This window comes from Polypterus senegalus, chromosome 2 (genome assembly GCF_016835505.1).
Source record: "Polypterus senegalus isolate Bchr_013 chromosome 2, ASM1683550v1, whole genome shotgun sequence".
NCBI lineage: Eukaryota > Metazoa > Chordata > Cladistia > Polypteriformes > Polypteridae > Polypterus > Polypterus senegalus.
In genome coordinates, this window is record NC_053155.1 from 272,682,524 (window position 1) to 272,700,248 (window position 17,725).

The window sequence follows — 17,725 nt, forward strand, 5'->3', positions numbered from 1 at the left end:
ATTTCATTCTCAAATACGGGACAATTCCGTATTTTAAAGGACGGGTGGCAACCCTAAATCCAGCAGACGTTTTTACCCCTGCAAAATCACAAAGTGATTTCAAGTGAAGCTACTTTTATGGGAGACACAAATGCACCAGTGCAACTTGCCCCACTTTCCCTTTTGCCAAGTAATGTTGAACCAAGTCGGCACAATGGTGTTCTCAAATACACACTTTGCTGATAAACTGAGCGCACTGCGCACTGATTTCACACGGCGCTTTGGTGACTTTGAAGAACAAAAAAAGAATTTTGAGTTGTTTCGCAACCCATTTGCCGTCGATGTGGAAACTGCACCTGTGCAGATTCAGATGGAGGTGATTGAGCTGCAGTGTAATGGCACACTGAAGGCAAAGTACGATACCGCAGGGCCCGCACAGTTTATTCACTCCATTCCCGCACAAATGCTCCAGCTCCGTCTACATGCGGCTCGAACCTTGTGCATGTTTGGTAGCACATATCTGTGTGAGAAGCTCTTCTCAGTGATGAAGACTAACAAAACAGCACACAGGAGTTACCTCACTGATGAGCACCTGCAGTCCATCCTGAGAATCTCCACAACACAGAACTTCACACCAAACAGAAACGAACCTGTGGCCAAAAAAAGATACCAGGCGTCCAGCTCTAATAACATGACATATGACCAAAGACAACTGAATGATTTGATTTGTTATTGCTGAAAAGAACAAATTTTATTTATATTTCCAGGTTTTGTTATGCAGCATGTTCATATTTGAATTTGTATAATTTTGACAGGATATATTTTTATGGAGAGCAAAATCTTTTGGGATATTTCAAATTTAACTTTATTTTTTATGTAAAATTACATAAGAGTAAAGAAATTTGAATCTTTGTTCTTTAACGTTTACTTTATTTCTAACTTGTATAATTTAGACAGGATATATTTTTATGGAGAGCAAAATATAAGTTATTTAAGGTTTGAGTTGATTTATTCCGGAATAATATTCTGTCGACTAAATAAAAATTCCTTCTATTTAAAATTTAAATAGAACTTGAACAGAAACGATAGTTCATAATATCCACGAAGACTTGCACGTAAGAGCGGGAGTCATCCGTTTTAACAAGCAGCGTATTGCACTGATACGAAATAGCCTGCCCATTTAATTATTTAGGAATGGATAAATAAATTAAGATTTTGTACAAATAATGTTTTTAATTTTTCTTCCTTCATGGATTCTGGCACCCCCAGCAACAGTTGCTCGCACCCCAAAGACTGTGTATATATATATATATATATATATATATATATATATATATATATATATATATATATATATATATATATATATATATATATATATATATGTGTGTGTGTGTGTGTGTGTATATGTATATATGTATATATATATGTAGATGTATGTATATATGTGTGTGTGTATATACTTTGTATATGTGTATATTTTTATATGTGTATATTTTTATATGTATATATGTATGGATATGTATATATATATATGTTTATATGTGTGTGTGTGTGTATGTATATATATATATATATATATATATATATATGACAGAAACACTCATAACAGTGACAAAACAATTACATTGACAATCATGTTATGTTATTTTCAAAATGTTTCCTTTTCTTTTTCATTACTTCTTTAGCACACTACTTCTCCGCTGCGAAGCGCGGGTATTTTGCTAGTAAGTAATAAAACGTGCTATGAACCATTCTGGTTAGTTTATTTTCTCTACATGCAGTTACGTTTCTTTAACCATCAGCAATCTTAGAGTGTTTCATGACGATTCAACATAAAGATCTGGAGAGCCTTTACCTGTCTTTTTCTTTCTTTTTCTCACTGATACTAAAAGACATAAATAGATATGAAATAAATCATAACCAAGCTAACTGGAAACAAAAAACAAAACAAAACTGTAAATGAATCTTTTTAAATGTTAATCCATCTTTTTTCTAAATTAAACTTTTTTAAGTAACAGGAATTACATAAAGGAAGCTTGAAAACAACCATACACAACACATCTAAAAAAGAGGAGAACTAGGATAAAACTCAATTACCTGCTTAGCTCACCAAATACAGAATTCCTAACCACAAATCTTGGACGCTTTGTTCTTACATTTATACAAAAAACAGGACTTCTCCTGCTCACTCAAAGATTTGACAAGTACTGTTTTCTCTGCTTGTCACATGCATTTATAAAATATGGCACCCATGCTAGCAACCCCATTTAAGAACATGCACGCATATAATGATGCCACTATCCACAGAATGTGTTTAACAAATCACGAAAAAATAATGTAGCAAGCATCAGAACTCAAACATGGAGAACAAACTAAGACTAAATCTAGAAAAATGTCTTAGAAATCAAGGAAAAACATTCACAAACGCACAAATATTTGCATATCCTGACACAAGTAACTTCTGGAAGGGTGCATGTTGTGGCTGTAAGCTGGAGAAGTTGATGTTGAATAGATTTCCTCAGCACCTGATTGGAAAGCTAAGCCTGCTGGGCCTGAACACCTCCCTCTGTAATTGGATCATAGACTTCCTAACTAAGAGACCTCAGTCAGTCAGGATTGGAAACACATCTCCAGCACCACCACACTGCGCACTGGTGCTCCACAGGACTGTGTGCTTAGTCCACTTTTGTTTACTTAACTAACTTACTACTGTGCAGCAATACACAGTTCGAATCACATCATCAAGTTCGCTGATGACACCACTGTGGTGGGCCTCAATAGCAAGAAAGATGAATCAGCATACCAAGAGGAGGGACAGAGGTTAAAGAACTAGTGCAAAGCCAACAACCAATCTCTGAATGTAGACCAGACAAAGGAGATGGTTATTGACTTCAGAAGATCTAGAAGCGACCACTCTCTGCTGTACATCGATGACTCAAGTGTGGAGATTGTCAAGAGCATCAAATTCCTTGGTATTCACCTGGCGGAGAACCTCTCCTGGCCTCTCAACATTAGCTCCATAGCCAAGAAAGCCCAGCTAGCATCTTTACTTCATGCGAAGGCTGAGAAAAGACCATCTCCCATCACCTATGCTCACCACCTTATACAGAGTTACTATTGAGAGCATCTTGAGCAGCTGAATCACTGACTGGTTAGGGAATTACACTGTCATTGATTTCAAGACCCTGCAGAGGATAGTGAGCACAGCTGAGAAGGCGATCAGAATCTCTCTTGCCTTCATCATCCGTAAAGCCACCAGCATTATGGAGGACCCCACACACCCCTCACGTAAACTATTCACTCAGTATTCCAACATTCACAACCAGAATGTGTAATAGTTTCTTCCCTCAAACCATAAGACTCCTAAAAACTCAAGGATTAGACTGATTACACATACACACCTTCCCACTCAACTAGATCATGTCTTTATATTTATTGTTATATTTACTGTCATACAGTCACTTTCTTCATACTTTCATGTTTACATTCTGTTTCTTCTATTAAGATATTGTCACATTTTGGCATAGCATGCTCATTTTCTGTACCTATAGATATCAAAAATGGTATACTGGTTGACGCTGCACTGTCTTCGTTTTTACCATTGTCCATCTTTGCTCTTTCCTGTAGTGTTTGCACACATGCATTTTATGTTAAAATGTGTAGTTTTTTTCAGTAGTTCTGTGTTTTGTGTAGCACCATGATCCCAGAGAAACAACGTTTCATTTCACTGTGTACTGTACTAACTGCATGTGGTTGAAATGACAATAAAAAGCTACTTCTACTACTAGTAGATGCGAGGATAGACTCTGTGGCCTTTAAAGCTGAGTTGCTGAAAAGATAAACGGTAGTACTGGGACAATGAGAAGTAAACAATCTTTCCTGAAATAAAATAGGCCAGTTCTTGTTTTTTAAAGTAGCAAATACAATTCTGAGTGATATTGCACTCATTAATATGTGTCTTAATTCTTTATATCTCATTCTTTTTTGTGCATGCATATTTTGCAGAAATAGAAAATGTCATAATAAATAATTTAAATAACTTAAAACAATCAAACATGTGCTGTGATGATGTCTATACTGGTGGCAAATCCAAAGTTTATGCTAATAGATTAGTCTGATGGATATCTAGTATATAATAAAACACTAAGATCTGTGTGTCCAGTCCTTCTGAGCAATCAGATTTGATGTAATTGGTCAGTTTGACTTTGATGACTCAACAAAAGAGGAAGTGAGAACGTGAGACACATAGGGAGGAATAAAATGGCATAAGGCATGCTGACAAAGTCATATTCAAAGACAGCAAACATAAAATCAGACATTAGGTGAGGAAGGTGGCTCGAAAATAATAAGAAGCAAACTTTATGGGAACACGCTTGAGAGAGCTGCTTAAGAGATGTTCACACACAGAAATACAGATAAAAGGCACTGAAGGTACATGTAAGGCAAAAGACAGCTACTATTTTTAAATTATTTTATTACCTGTCTTCGACATGTGCTGTGGCTAGTCTGTATATATAAAACACACGTGTCTGTCCATCTGTCACATGATGACCCATGAACTAATGGAGCTTTAATCTTGATGTTGATCTTAATTGAAAGCTCATGACCTACAGTATGTTCTGGAAATTCAAAAATATCAGGTAGCGTCAACCTGGTGGAAACTTTGCTGGTGAGCATAAACATTTATTTTGAATGCAGCACAGTTCCCATAAGCAAATCTACTGAGAATTCCAGAACAATGTCCATACTTGTTCACAATCATATATAAGTTCTTGCATTTTATACAATGGGTGGAGAGGGTGCTGTTGTTTATATCTGGCTTGTATCAGTTTATTTAAGCACTCTATGTCTATGTGTTTCACTAGTAAATGTATAAATATTTTATAATAAGATGTTTTTAATCATATTTCATTTCTTTTTTCTTTCTACAGATGGTTTACAAACCCCACTACTGTGAATGCATTCTACAGTGCTTCAACCAATCAGATTAGTAGGTGTTCTTGATTAAAATTTTCCCTTTTTCTTTGTAATGTTTTCCTTGTATTACTGTATGCGATTCTAGTCAATACGCTTCTTTGATAATTACACTAATTTCTAATTTTTACATTTTGTATCAAGGTTGCCCATAAAGTTTTGCAACACATTGTTTTTGCTAATATATTCTAATATAAGTGTTTGAACTTATAAATAGAATAGCTAGATGCTTTTGTTGCATCTAGTCTGTCAGCCCTTTGCTAGTGGCAAATAAGAACACATTTGCCTTTATTTGACCAGCCTAAATACTGCACTCTTAGTTCTTCAATGGCCTCATCATTACTCACAAACTTCTCTGGTGCATTTCATCCTTGAGGTCTCCAAAACAATGGAAATCTGAAGGGCCAAGACCTGTGGCCTCATGTATAAATGGTGCATACACACAAAAATGTTACGTAAGCCCGTTTCCACGCTCAAATTGCGATGTATAAAACCTAAACTTGGCATAAAGCCACGCACATTTTCTAATTTTAGCTAAATGCTTGGCGTAAGCAAGTTTTCCGCTCGGTTTTGCAAACTGGCGGCACCCAGCATCAAAGCAGTGCTTTTGTTCAAGTGTGGTTTCCTTTTCTGTTTTAGATCCACATTCCTGATGCGGCTTTATCATTTAAACTAAAATTAACCGCATATTGTTTATTAGTTTAAAGCATATGATTGTAATTAACCTGAAACAATATAATGGTCCATGGAATTGCCAAATTATTCCAAATACCATAGCTGCTTTAGCGTTGTTCCTCTCAATGCACCACTCAGACTATTTATCCCACTGTATCTGAGTGTGCAATCTGGTTGGAAAGAGAATTATCGGTATACAGCATCAAGCACATGCTGCCTCAGCCATGCTGTCTATTGAACTGCTTCCATACGGCAAATGCTTCAGAGCCTTTCCTATAGGGACATCGCGGCTCAGAAACACTGTAACAAGGGGAAGGCCCCACGTTGGGCGCCATTGTGCTTACCCGGACACCACCAGTCGGAGACCACATCTTTATAAAACTCACACGTTTATTTGTCATCAATAAACTCAGGTGACAGTCCCAAACACCACACAAAGCACTCAGCAATAATCCCCACAATGAACTTCTTTATTTTTCTGTCCTTAGCTGCCTCTACTCTCCCCCTGGGAGCTTTGTCCTGCTGCCACTCCCGACCCAAGCTCCTCAACTGTAAGAGGGCGGCCCCTTTTTTTCCCGCCCAGATGTGCTCCAGGTGGCTGATGACGGCCTTCTGGCAGCACTTCCTGGTGTGGCGGAAGTGCTGGCCTTTGCAATGAAAGCACTCTAAGTGTCCCTGGCAGGTTCATCCGTCATCTTGCCTGGTGTGGCGGAAGTAACAGTTCTCCGGGTCCAACGAGGCTTAAGGTGCCCCCGGGCGGTGGCCACGGGTCCCAACAGGTTAAAATCTTTTCCCTCTTCTCCCATAATCCTCTCTTAGTCCAGGGCGGTTGCCCCCTCGTGGCCCGGAAGATATACATGTCCCTTTCCGGTCCTTACAGGCATCCTGGCCAGGTAAGAACCCCAGACATCTGTGACTATATATATATATATATATATATATATATATATATATATATATATATATATATATATATATATATATATAGGCATATGAAAAAGTTTGGGAACCCCTCTCAGTCTGCATAATAATTTACTCTACTTTCAACAAAAAAGATACAAGTGGTATGTCTTTCATTTCCTAGGAACATCTGAGTACTGGGGTGTTTCCAAAGAAAGATTTTTAGTGAAGCAGTATTTACTTGTATGAAATTAAATCAAATGTGAAAAACTGGCTGTGCAAAAATGTGGGTCCCCTTGTAATTAGCTTGTTAAGCCTTGAACTTCATAGACAGGTGTGTCCAATCATGAGAAAAGGTATTTAAGGTCAATTTCAAGTTGTGCTTCCCTTTGCCTCTCCTCTGAACAGTGACAGCATGGGATCCTCAAAGCAACTCTCAAAAGATTTGAAAACAAAGATTATTCAGTATCATGGTTTAGGTGAAGGCTACAAAAAGCTATCTCAGAAGTTTCAACTGTAAGGAATGTAATCAGGTAATGAAAGGCCACAGGCACAGTTGCTGTTAAACCCAGGTCTGGCAGGCCAAGAAAAATACAGGAGTGGCATATGCGCAGGATTGTGAGAATGGTAACAGACAACCCACAGATCACCTCCAAAGACCTGCAAGAACATCTTGCTGCAGATGGTGTATCTGTACATCATTCTACAATTCAGCACAATTTGCACAAAGAACATCTGTATGTCAGGGTGATGGCACTCACACCACAGAGTCGCTTGTTGTATGCAAATGCTCATTTAGACAAGCCAGATTCATTTAGGAACAAAGTGCTTCGGACTGATGAGACAAAAATTGAGTTGTTTGGTCATAACAAAAAGCGCTTTGCATGGTGGAAGAATAACACCGTATTCCAAGAAAAACACCTGCTACCTACTGTCAAATTTGGTGGAGGTTCCATCATGCTGTGGGGCTGTGTGGCTAGTTCAGGGACTGGGGCCCATGTTAATGTTGAGGGTCGGATGAATTCAACCCAATATCAACAAATTCTTCACTATAATTTTCAAGCATCAGTCACAAAGTTGAAGTTACGCGGGGGTTGGATATTCCAACAAGACAATGACCCAAAACACAGTTCTACATCTACAAAGGCATTCATGCAGAGGGAGAGGTACCATGTTCTGGAATGGCCGTTACAGTCCCCTGACTTAATAATCATCAAAAATCTATGGGATGATTTGAAGCAGGCTGTCCAAGCTCGGCAGCCATCAAATTTAACTGAACTGGAGAAATTTTGTATGGAAGAATTGTCAAAAATATCTCCATCCAGAACCTAGACACTCATCAAAGGCTATAGGATGTGTCTAGAGGCTGTCATATTCACAAAAGGAGGCTTAACTAAGTATAAATGTAATATCTCTGTTGGGGTGCCCAAATTTAAGCACCTGTCTAATTTTGTTATGATGCATATTACGTATTTTCTGTTAATCCAATAAACTTAATGTCACTGCTGAAATACTGCTGTTTGCATAAGGCATGTCATATATTAAAAGGAAGTTACTACTTTGAAAGCTCAGCCAATGATAAACAAAAATCCAAAGAACTAAGAAGGGTTCCCAAACTTTTTCATACTCAAAAGTTTAAACTGTGCTCCATGACAAGACAGAGATGACAGTTCTTTCTCACAATTAAAAGCGTGCAAATATATCTTCTCTTCAAAGGAGTGCGCGCATCAGGAGCAGAGAATTTCAGAGAGAGACAGAGAGCTTGACAGAAAAGCAAACAATCAAAAAATCAATACGTGCTTTTGTGCTTTTAAGTATGCTGAAGCACCGCGATAAAGCGGCATTTTTTAGAGGAGCATCCGTATCCTATAGGCAAACAGCCTCTGTGCAAACAGCCCCTCTGCTCACACCCCCTCCGTCAGGCAGAGAGAGTGAGAGAGACATAGAAAAGCAAATAATCAAGCACAGCACGGGAAGCATATCATATATCATTGAGAAGTTTTAGTTAATATGTAATACATGCTCTGATGGGGTAGCTTCTAAGCCATCCACCAATAGCGTCCCTTGTATGAAATCAACTGGGCAAACAAACTGAGGAAGCATGTACCATAAATTAAAAGACCCATTGTCCACAGAAATCCGCGAACCAGCGAAAAATCCATGATCTATATTTAGATATGCTTACATTTAAAATCTGCGATGGAGTGAAGCCGCGAAAGTCGAAGCGCGATAGAGCGAGGGATCACTGTATATATCATTTGCTTCAAATTGGTTGCCTTTTCTTACTTGGGCAGCCAATGACAGTCAGTCATTGTAACGGCAAAGGAACTGGACTCTGAAGCACAAAGTTGTAGTTTCAGTTCCTGTCTTCTACTCACTGGATGATGCTAAGCATATTACTTGAATTACCTGTGATTCAACTGTAAAATACACTATTCAATCATAATACACTACTGAATTTAATCATCTCTTTGTAACAGTAGTTTATGTCCACCACATGCTGTTGTTAGATCTACAGCTAAAACCATTTTTTAAGCATTCTAAAACTGAAAACCAAATCACGTGACTCATTCAAACTTGTGATTTATGTAAATTGGAATTAGTGTTGCCTCACTACCACCAGTATGGGAATAATTAATACTGCAGGGGACAACAAACTGAACAAATGTTATGGAAGCATCTCTGGTACCTACGTATAAACCATTGGAAAGAAGCCCTAGGTGCGTCTGACCATGTTGTTGTTCACTTACTGCCAAAATATAAGCAGTTACTGAAACACGATAAACCAACCATCCCGAAAACACAGAGCAGGGACAATGACAGTGTAGCAGAACTGAGGAGTGCTTCTCCTGTACTGCCTGGGATGTGTTGACATCCTCACGGATACTAAACAAGGCCACTTATACTATCAGTAAATACAATTTTTTTTGAAGGAATGAACTACCAAAGTGTACACAAGTATATTAAAACACTGCTTTTGGCAAAACAACATGTTTTTGGGGAAAATGAGGAAGAAGAAAGTGGGTTTTACAGAAAAGGATTAACAGGTCAGTTAATCAAAGTAATGTGTTGTATGGATAAAAAGAACTGGATGAATGTTAGCAATCCAACATAGGTTTGGAAAGGTCTGAAAGCTATGACAGAATTTAGTTCTGAAAAAGTGTGACATTTCCAACAGACAAGGACCACAAGCTCTTTTTTTAAAACGTTGTTTAAGTGTCCATAATGCACAAATAAGTGCTTTGTAAAAATTCCAAAAATATTGCTTGGATGGAGGTCAGTACTATATAACTAAAGTGGAGAAAGCTTTGCCTCAAGTCAAAACCAACAGGGGTGAGACAGATCAGGATGACTCCTCAGGTCCTGTTTTGAGCAGCATTCTCCGTCTTTTATTTGCTTTTTAACTGGTCCCTGAGCTGTGCTATTGAACCTGAGTTCTGCAAACAGTCAACCATTCCCCAGTTCCCAAGGTTTCCATACCAAGCAGTCTGAATGACTATAGGGCAGTGGTGCTCACTTGGTGTGCTGTTGGTTATTTTACATCACATTTCAGCTTTTCCTAATAAGCCCATTTGTGATATTATAGATTTAGGAGTATGTGACACTTATTCTGTCAAATGCAGTGACTCCTCAAGGTTGTGTTCTGTCTTCTTCATCATTTATGCTCTATACTAGAGACCTGAAACAGAACCATGACCATTGTTCCATTATCAAGTATGCTAATGACACAATTGTGATAGAAAACATATTTTGAAAGAATGAAAACAATTACTTCAACCAGATGGTTTGAATTATTATTTTGTAAATTGGTGCAATAACAATTAAGATTCTCTGAATGTCAAAAAGAATACAAAATGACATTTGAATTTAATCAGTAGAAATGTTTATGTTCACATCCTAATTGTTCTGGATGAAGATGGAGATATTATATAGTGGCTACATATAAATACTGTACTTACAAATATATCTAGGTAATGATTTCAATTGGATTATTAATACAAAAATATCAACTCTAAATGCAGGTAATCCTTATTTCTCCTCCAAAAACTGTGCTGAGACAGTATATCCACAAATTTTGAGACGTAGAGACACCAGGAGATGTCACGTGAGACAGGCACATAATGAGGGGGCAAGCAAAGGTCAGAACCCAAAGGAAAGTGACACCCAGCAAACAAAACATGAAGACGATTTGAAAAAGACATTAGAGACAGAAGGAAGTCAAAACTGAAATGAAACACAACACTAGGTCTATTTGGAGATAAACTAACTACACTATAAGGTTTTGTTTGAAAGAATTTATTGACTGAGGGACGTTGCAGTGACTCTGAATTTATAGAAAAACTTCTACATATGTTGTAGCTCACAATCTGTGAGCTGTAATGATCAAAATGAAAAATTACAGTTTATCCAAATGATAAAAATAGCTTAAAATATCACAAAATCCATTGCCCATAATAAAAGTAACATCCAACCTTAGGAATGTTGTTAATTAATGAGAAATGGACAGGGATTTCATGTTGTCCTTTTGTTGCAGTGTGATCCAGTCTTTCATCACATTCATCTCCATCACCTAGATTAGTGGTCTGACAAATCAAAAGTTCAAACATCTCCAGCAGGTGACCCAACCTGGCAACAGAATTATTGGAGCTGAAGTGGATGTCATGTACACGTGTGTCACTGAGCGATGGTGAAGAAACTGGAAATCCTCCCAATTGATGACAGACACCCATTAGATACAGAATGCAACTTCAGTAAATATGGGAGGATAGTCACTTTAAAGACCCACATAAACCACCCCACACATTCTTTTCTTCTCAGTGCCATATTGCTTTTAGAGAAAAGTGCAGATGATAAAAATTCTGAGTGGGTAGAGTTTTTCAGATGTTTCGCGTAGCAGTTTTAGGTGAAGGCTTATTGTAAAACTGTTCGATGTAGTAAGCATTGTATTTGTATTTGAATTCTGTAAATGTTTCAGAATTTTTTTAAAAAGTTTGACGCAATGTGTTTTAAATTTTGTGTGTCATGGGATGCATATGAGAAGGCAAATTTCATATTTTACTGTGTAAACATGACTAATTAAAAAGAGCATTTAAATTAGATTAGATAGAGTTAGATAAAATGAACTTTATTAATCCCATGGGGAAATTCAAGTGCATACAGCAGCAGAAGCATAAAAAACAAGGATACAGACTCACAGGACAGATAATACAGCCAATTAATCAATAAATAAATAAATAAGTAGATAAATAAATAAAGCTTAATAAAGGGAGTACAACAGGCGGAAGTGTTGAATAGCCTTATAGCAATGGGGATAAAAGACCCCCAAAACATTTCTTAGTACACTGTGGTGGAATGAACCTTTGGTTAAAAATGCTCCAAGACAGTGCCTCCTCGAGGGAATTTTTCATGATGGCATCCAATTTTGCCATCAACATTTTTTTCCACAGCAGCTTCAGTGTGTCCGGGGTTTACCCTGTGATAGAGCAGGCATGTGTGATAAGTTTGTTCAGGCTTTGTGCTTCTTTTGTGCTCAGGTTTCTTCCCCAGGAGACTGCAGCGTAGAAAACCACACTGGCTACCAAGGACTGGTAGAACATTTCCATCAGCTTGCTGAAAACAGTCTGTTCTGGCCCTTCTTGTACAGCGCAACTGTGTTGTCAGAGCAGTCCACTTTGTTGTTCATGTGGTCCCCCAGGTACCTGTAGCTCTGCACCACTTTCATGTCCACCCCCTGTATGGTGACTGGTTTCAGAGGCTGTTTGGCACACCAGAAGTCCACCACCAGCTCTTTCAAAGATAATGAAGTTTGTTTTGTGGCCAGAGTTTATGACAGTTTTTCCTCCCTGTACGCATCAAAACCCACAACAGTAAGCTTTTATAAAATATACCGAAAACATAATTAATTGAGATCACTTTAATTCTCCTTGATTTTTACAAAAAAATAAAAAATAAACAAGTAACTTACAGTATTATACTAGTCAATTTTGAAGTGCAACAAATCATAAAATTCTGTTAAAATTCATTTGCAGACATTTTTTGGTTAGAAAATTATCACAGAATTTAGTTCCTATATCAAGTATTTATCTTTGTGAGGCTCTGAGTCAACCACTATACTTTGCTGTATACAAAAAGCCTTTTGTAGGTTCTAAACACAAATTGGAGCTTTACATGAATTTAGCATAGTGGCAAAAATCAAACAAAAATTTGAAATTACAATTCCCCCCCCAAGACTAAATGTGGACCATTAGGAATGGTCCTCATTACTCTGAAGTAAAAATTGTCAATGAATAAAACTTTAGAATTAAAAAAGTAAAACTTTTTGAAAGTATGTACAAATTATTTTGATCTTTAAAATAAAAAATAATGTAAGCAGTATGAAAAGATGAACAAAGTAAACATTTTATAAAACATTGAAAATGGATGTACTACAAATCTATAGTATTTTTCAATAAAACCATAATGCACTGCTCAATTTTGTGAGAGTGTCTGGTAAATGAGCTAGTAAATATTTGTGTAAAATGATCATCAGTCGCACCATTTCAATGTATCTATCTTGGCAGTAGTGATATGGCTGGAAATTAATGTTGACACAAGTTTAAAAAACATTAAAAACATAAAAAAGAATAATTAAAACCCTTTCGGCAATGACATCCTATTACTAATACATAAATATGCAGCCGTTTTTGTAAAGCACAGGTATGTTTGCAGCCATTGGAACCGGGCGTGCTACTATTAGCACAGAATTGAGAGACTGGCATATAGTCTGCGAAACACGGAAGTGAAAATGGACACTTCCGGACTGTGCGCACCACATAATAAGTAGCTCCACTTTCAATTTAATTACTTCAAGAAGATTGAAGTATTTGGCAGCTATTGTATAATAATAGTGATATTTTTTTATTTTTTCATTTTTGAGCTTCCTAGACACCCCAAAGGTAGAATATCTCACTAAATAATTTTTTCCCATAAAAACAGAAAATCCAGGACTGAAAGGGTTAATTAATTTCTAAATATTGTACTTACTAATGAGAATGAGACAGAGAGCTTTGTAACTGGAAGCTGGTGGCCAGCACTTTCCAGTGGTGCTTTAATTAAAATGTTATAAGTAACGGAGAACTGTCCTGTAGGCTACTATTTGAAGATGCAAAGCACACTTCTAAAATAAACTGACAAATAAAAAATCCTGCCCTTTATTGTTTTGCTGCTATTTCTTACATGCTTCACTCTCCAACTCATCCTCCCATCTTTTGTTCCTTCTCTGCTTGCTGTCTACTTCTCCCCATGTCTTGTTTCTTCTCCCTCTGTCTCTGTTCTGAGTGTGCAACTCCTTTTCCCTTATACAGTAATTAAGCAAATCAGGCAGCCTCTTTAAGTATAATTACAACCCATCACCCAGATAATAGGGTACCTTTGAGATGCAGTGGTTACCGCTTCTGCCTCACAGATCCAAATCCTAGCCCTAGCACTGTCTTTATGGAGTTTACATGTTCTCCCTCATCTGTGTTTATTTTCTTACTGGTAGTACTAGGGTGTTGTACCGTGTTAGCCATTATGGATGCAATGAGAAGTCAAGCAAAATGACAACTTTTATTGGCTAACTGAACAATGTACTGGTTCCTTCCCCATGGTTAGTTCTGGTCTTGTGCCCAAATGGTATCAGGATTGGCCTCCCACTCCTTGACACCCTGAAGTGGATAATAAGAAGTTTAGAAAATTGATGGACAGATAAGAATGTAAGATTTAAACTTAATAATGATATTTGACTTTAACATTAATTCTAAATATTTGGCTCATTATATACGAGGGATATCCAAAAAAAAAAGGTTACAACAGCTGTTAAAAATCGAAAAATGAATATATTTCAACCAAATTTACAGGGTATGTTCCAAAATATGTGTTTATTTCTCAACATAATCTCCGTCAACTTCAATGCATGTCTTCAGCCTGGGCACCAGCTTTTTTATACCCTCGTCGAATACGCTCTGCTCCACCTCCGAAAGCCACTTCTCCACTGTCGCCTTCACCTCCTCATCATTGGAAAAACGTTTCCCACCCAAGAATTCTTTCAGTTTGGTGAAAAGGTGAAAATCTGAGGGCGCAAGGTCCGGGGAATAGGGTGGGTGGGTAACAATATCCTATCCAAAGGACACAAGCAGGTCCTGAGTCACATGAGCGGTATGGGGTCTGGCGTTGTCGTGAAGGAGGGAAACACCACGAGTCAGCATTCCCCTCCTTTTGTCTTTAATCTTTTTTTTTCAATTTTTTTAAGGTCTCACAATATGTTTCAGCATTGATGGTGGTCCCTTTGGCCATGAAATCCACCAACAAAACCCCTTTTCTGTCCCAAAAGACAGGTGCCATAATCTTCCGCTCTGAAAACTGAACTTTGAATTTTTTGGCTGATGGGGAATGGGTATGGCGCCATTGTTCGAACTGCCTTTTGGACTCGTGATTATAGTGACATACCCAAGTTTCGTCTCCAGTCACAATAGAGTCAAGGAACGCCTCACCCTCGATTTCATAATACTGAATAAATTCACGTGCAGCCAAAACGCGATTTTGGCAATGTTCTGGAGTCAACATATTTGGCACCCATCTTGCACTCAGCTTCCTGTAATCAAGTTTTTCTGAGACAATTTCACCCATGAGACTTCGTGAGATGTGTGGGAACATTTCATGAAGGGTGTCAATCGTCACACGACGATCACTGCAAATTTTTTCATCAACTTGCTGCCGAAGCTCTTCTGAAACGAGAGATGGCCTCCCACTCCTTTCTTCATCATGAGTGTCAGTGCGACCTTCTTTGAACGACCTAACCCACTTGTAAACATGCTGACATGACATTACCTCAGGTCCGTAAGTTTCCACAAGCTGACGATGGATCTCGGCCGCGGATTCGCGACGCAAAGTGAGGAACTTGATGAACGAACGAATCTCGCATCGGCGGTAGGTGGAGCAAACGGCCTCAGCAGAGGTTGACGAACTCACTTGCTGTGATGACATTTCACAACTGACTGATGCGGTCCCAGGCTTATTTTGACTGTTAGGACCCCCCTACACACAGGTATGCCAACCTTCGAAAAAAAAAATTCCCTGCTCCCTCCAGGGCACTTGTAACCTTTTTTTCTGGATATCCCTCGTACTAACCTAGCCCAACGCATGCTGTAGTTATACAGTACATTTCCATGCAGGGTTTTCAGTTGCAATTGGACTTCAGGGACCACAAATACTGTCCAGATGTGGTTTATCCTGATGCTTTGGTTTCTCCAAATGTTGAAATGTCAGGCAATTGAGGCTAGTTAGCAACTGTAAAATGGCTTGACGTGAGTGACTGTACTCGCTGATAGGCTGGCATCCCATCTGAGGCAAAGGCCATTGCTACCATGATAGGCGTAAACACTCCTGAAGTATGTAATTGAATGAGTAGATCTTAAAAACTTAATAAGTGAAGGAATTAATGAATTCCCATTCAAAGAGGTATAATAAAAATAGTTTTATTTTATAATTACCCGGACATTTGGATTCACATAGTAATGTTTTAAGCAATATTGAAATATAATGATAAAAGGAATTTTAGAATTTAGAAGAATAGATGAAGAAAGTAAACATATGCATTGATGGCTTAACATCCTAACTTTATTTTTAGAACTTTGGTCTTGGTACTATGTATTATTTGATTCATATAATCATATGATGTTTCTAATCAAAATATGATACCAATTCAGACCATTTTAAATCTAGTATAGCACATAAAACCTTGAATCTTGGTCCATGCATTTTCATAGCCACATAATCCAATATCTGGAATATTGAGATACAGTATATACTCCACCAGGAGAAATTAACAGGGCACATCTAAATTAGATGCAGAAAGCATGTATACACTTTCTCCCTTCCTCTCTCTTTCTATATATATATAAAATATTCAGCACTGAAAATATGATCTCTAAAGAATAACATGTTCTCAAAAACAGATGGCTTCATTAGTGTTTGAGAAAATCATTGCTACGAGTCTATAATAAAGGCAAGAAAATGTATGCTGATCTAGCATAGACAATATCACCAAATAGTATTGTTATCCTGTCTCTAAAATTAGAACTTTAATCCATATGATTAGTCGATCAGACAGGATATAATCTTACCAGCGTATAAGTAGCTGGCACTTGTAAAAGGCCAGGGCCCATTCAGGCTGATTCATTTTGACTAACTGAGTTAATATCATGCAAATGAAGCCTTTTTGAATTTTAATTTGAAAAAGTAATCTAAAGTAATTAATAAACTTTAAATTGTAAATGAATGCTTGTAAATAATTTTCAAAGTTCAAATAAGCAGCCGGTTTTCATTGTCTTTTATTAAAGATCCAGCATGGGGAAACACACAAGTGTAATAGTGCCATAATAGCAAGCACAAAGTCGAAAATCAATGTGATTATTTTTGCACACTGTTTCTATCTCTCACTCCTTCTGTTTCTTGCCTCTCCTTCATAGAGATGGAATATGAGTCTGCCACCCTCTCATTGAGTTTTCAGGCTTCCACCTTCTGGTTTTGTGAGATTTTTTATTGAGTGACTAGTGACCGCAATCAGGCCATGAATGGGTTTCCTTTTAAGAGACAGGAACTGGTCAAATTGTATAACTTAGCAGCTTGAGGATGCACCCTTAATGTGCACTATTTTTTTTCATTCCCTCTGACTTAACACTATAATCACATTTGACATGCTATAATAAATGAATTTACATAAAACACTTTGCAAATAGTAAGGTACTCTACATTCCTTCCACAATTATCAAATGAAACTGGCAGAAAGTTGTCAGATTTTTTCAGGTTGCTCCACATTTTTGTTGTTCTTTAATTGTTTAGTTGAGTCTGATCAGTGGCAGATCTATCATCAGGGCATTCTGGGTCCATCACAGGGGCTCATGACGGCAAGAGGCCTTTTTACCAATAAACCCAATTTGATGAAATAATTGAGTATCAGTGCATCAAAAAGACTAAGGAAGAGAAGGGGACGATGATGCAATTGAGTGTTGTGCCGAATTCAAGACTGTAGTATCATGCTTTCGCCCTGTTTTGCTTCATCTGTGCTAGGACAGTTTGCCATTGTGGATGGGAAAATTAATTCTGACTTACACCAGCATATTTTAAAGGAAAATGTCAGGACATCTGTCAGTGGGGTACATTTTAGGAGAAACTA

At 37.7% G+C, this 17,725-nt stretch overlaps 1 protein-coding gene across 1 annotated transcript in view; it reads left to right on the forward strand.

Moving 5' to 3' along the window:
* phex (phosphate regulating endopeptidase homolog, X-linked) overlaps window positions 1-17,725 on the forward strand; it is a 265,482-nt gene that overhangs the window by 203,453 nt on the left and 44,304 nt on the right. Inside the window, exon 15 of the mRNA XM_039745579.1 lies at window positions 4,914-4,972. Coding sequence (XP_039601513.1) covers window positions 4,914-4,972 — 59 coding nt within the window. The remainder of the gene's footprint in view (window positions 1-4,913; window positions 4,973-17,725) is intronic.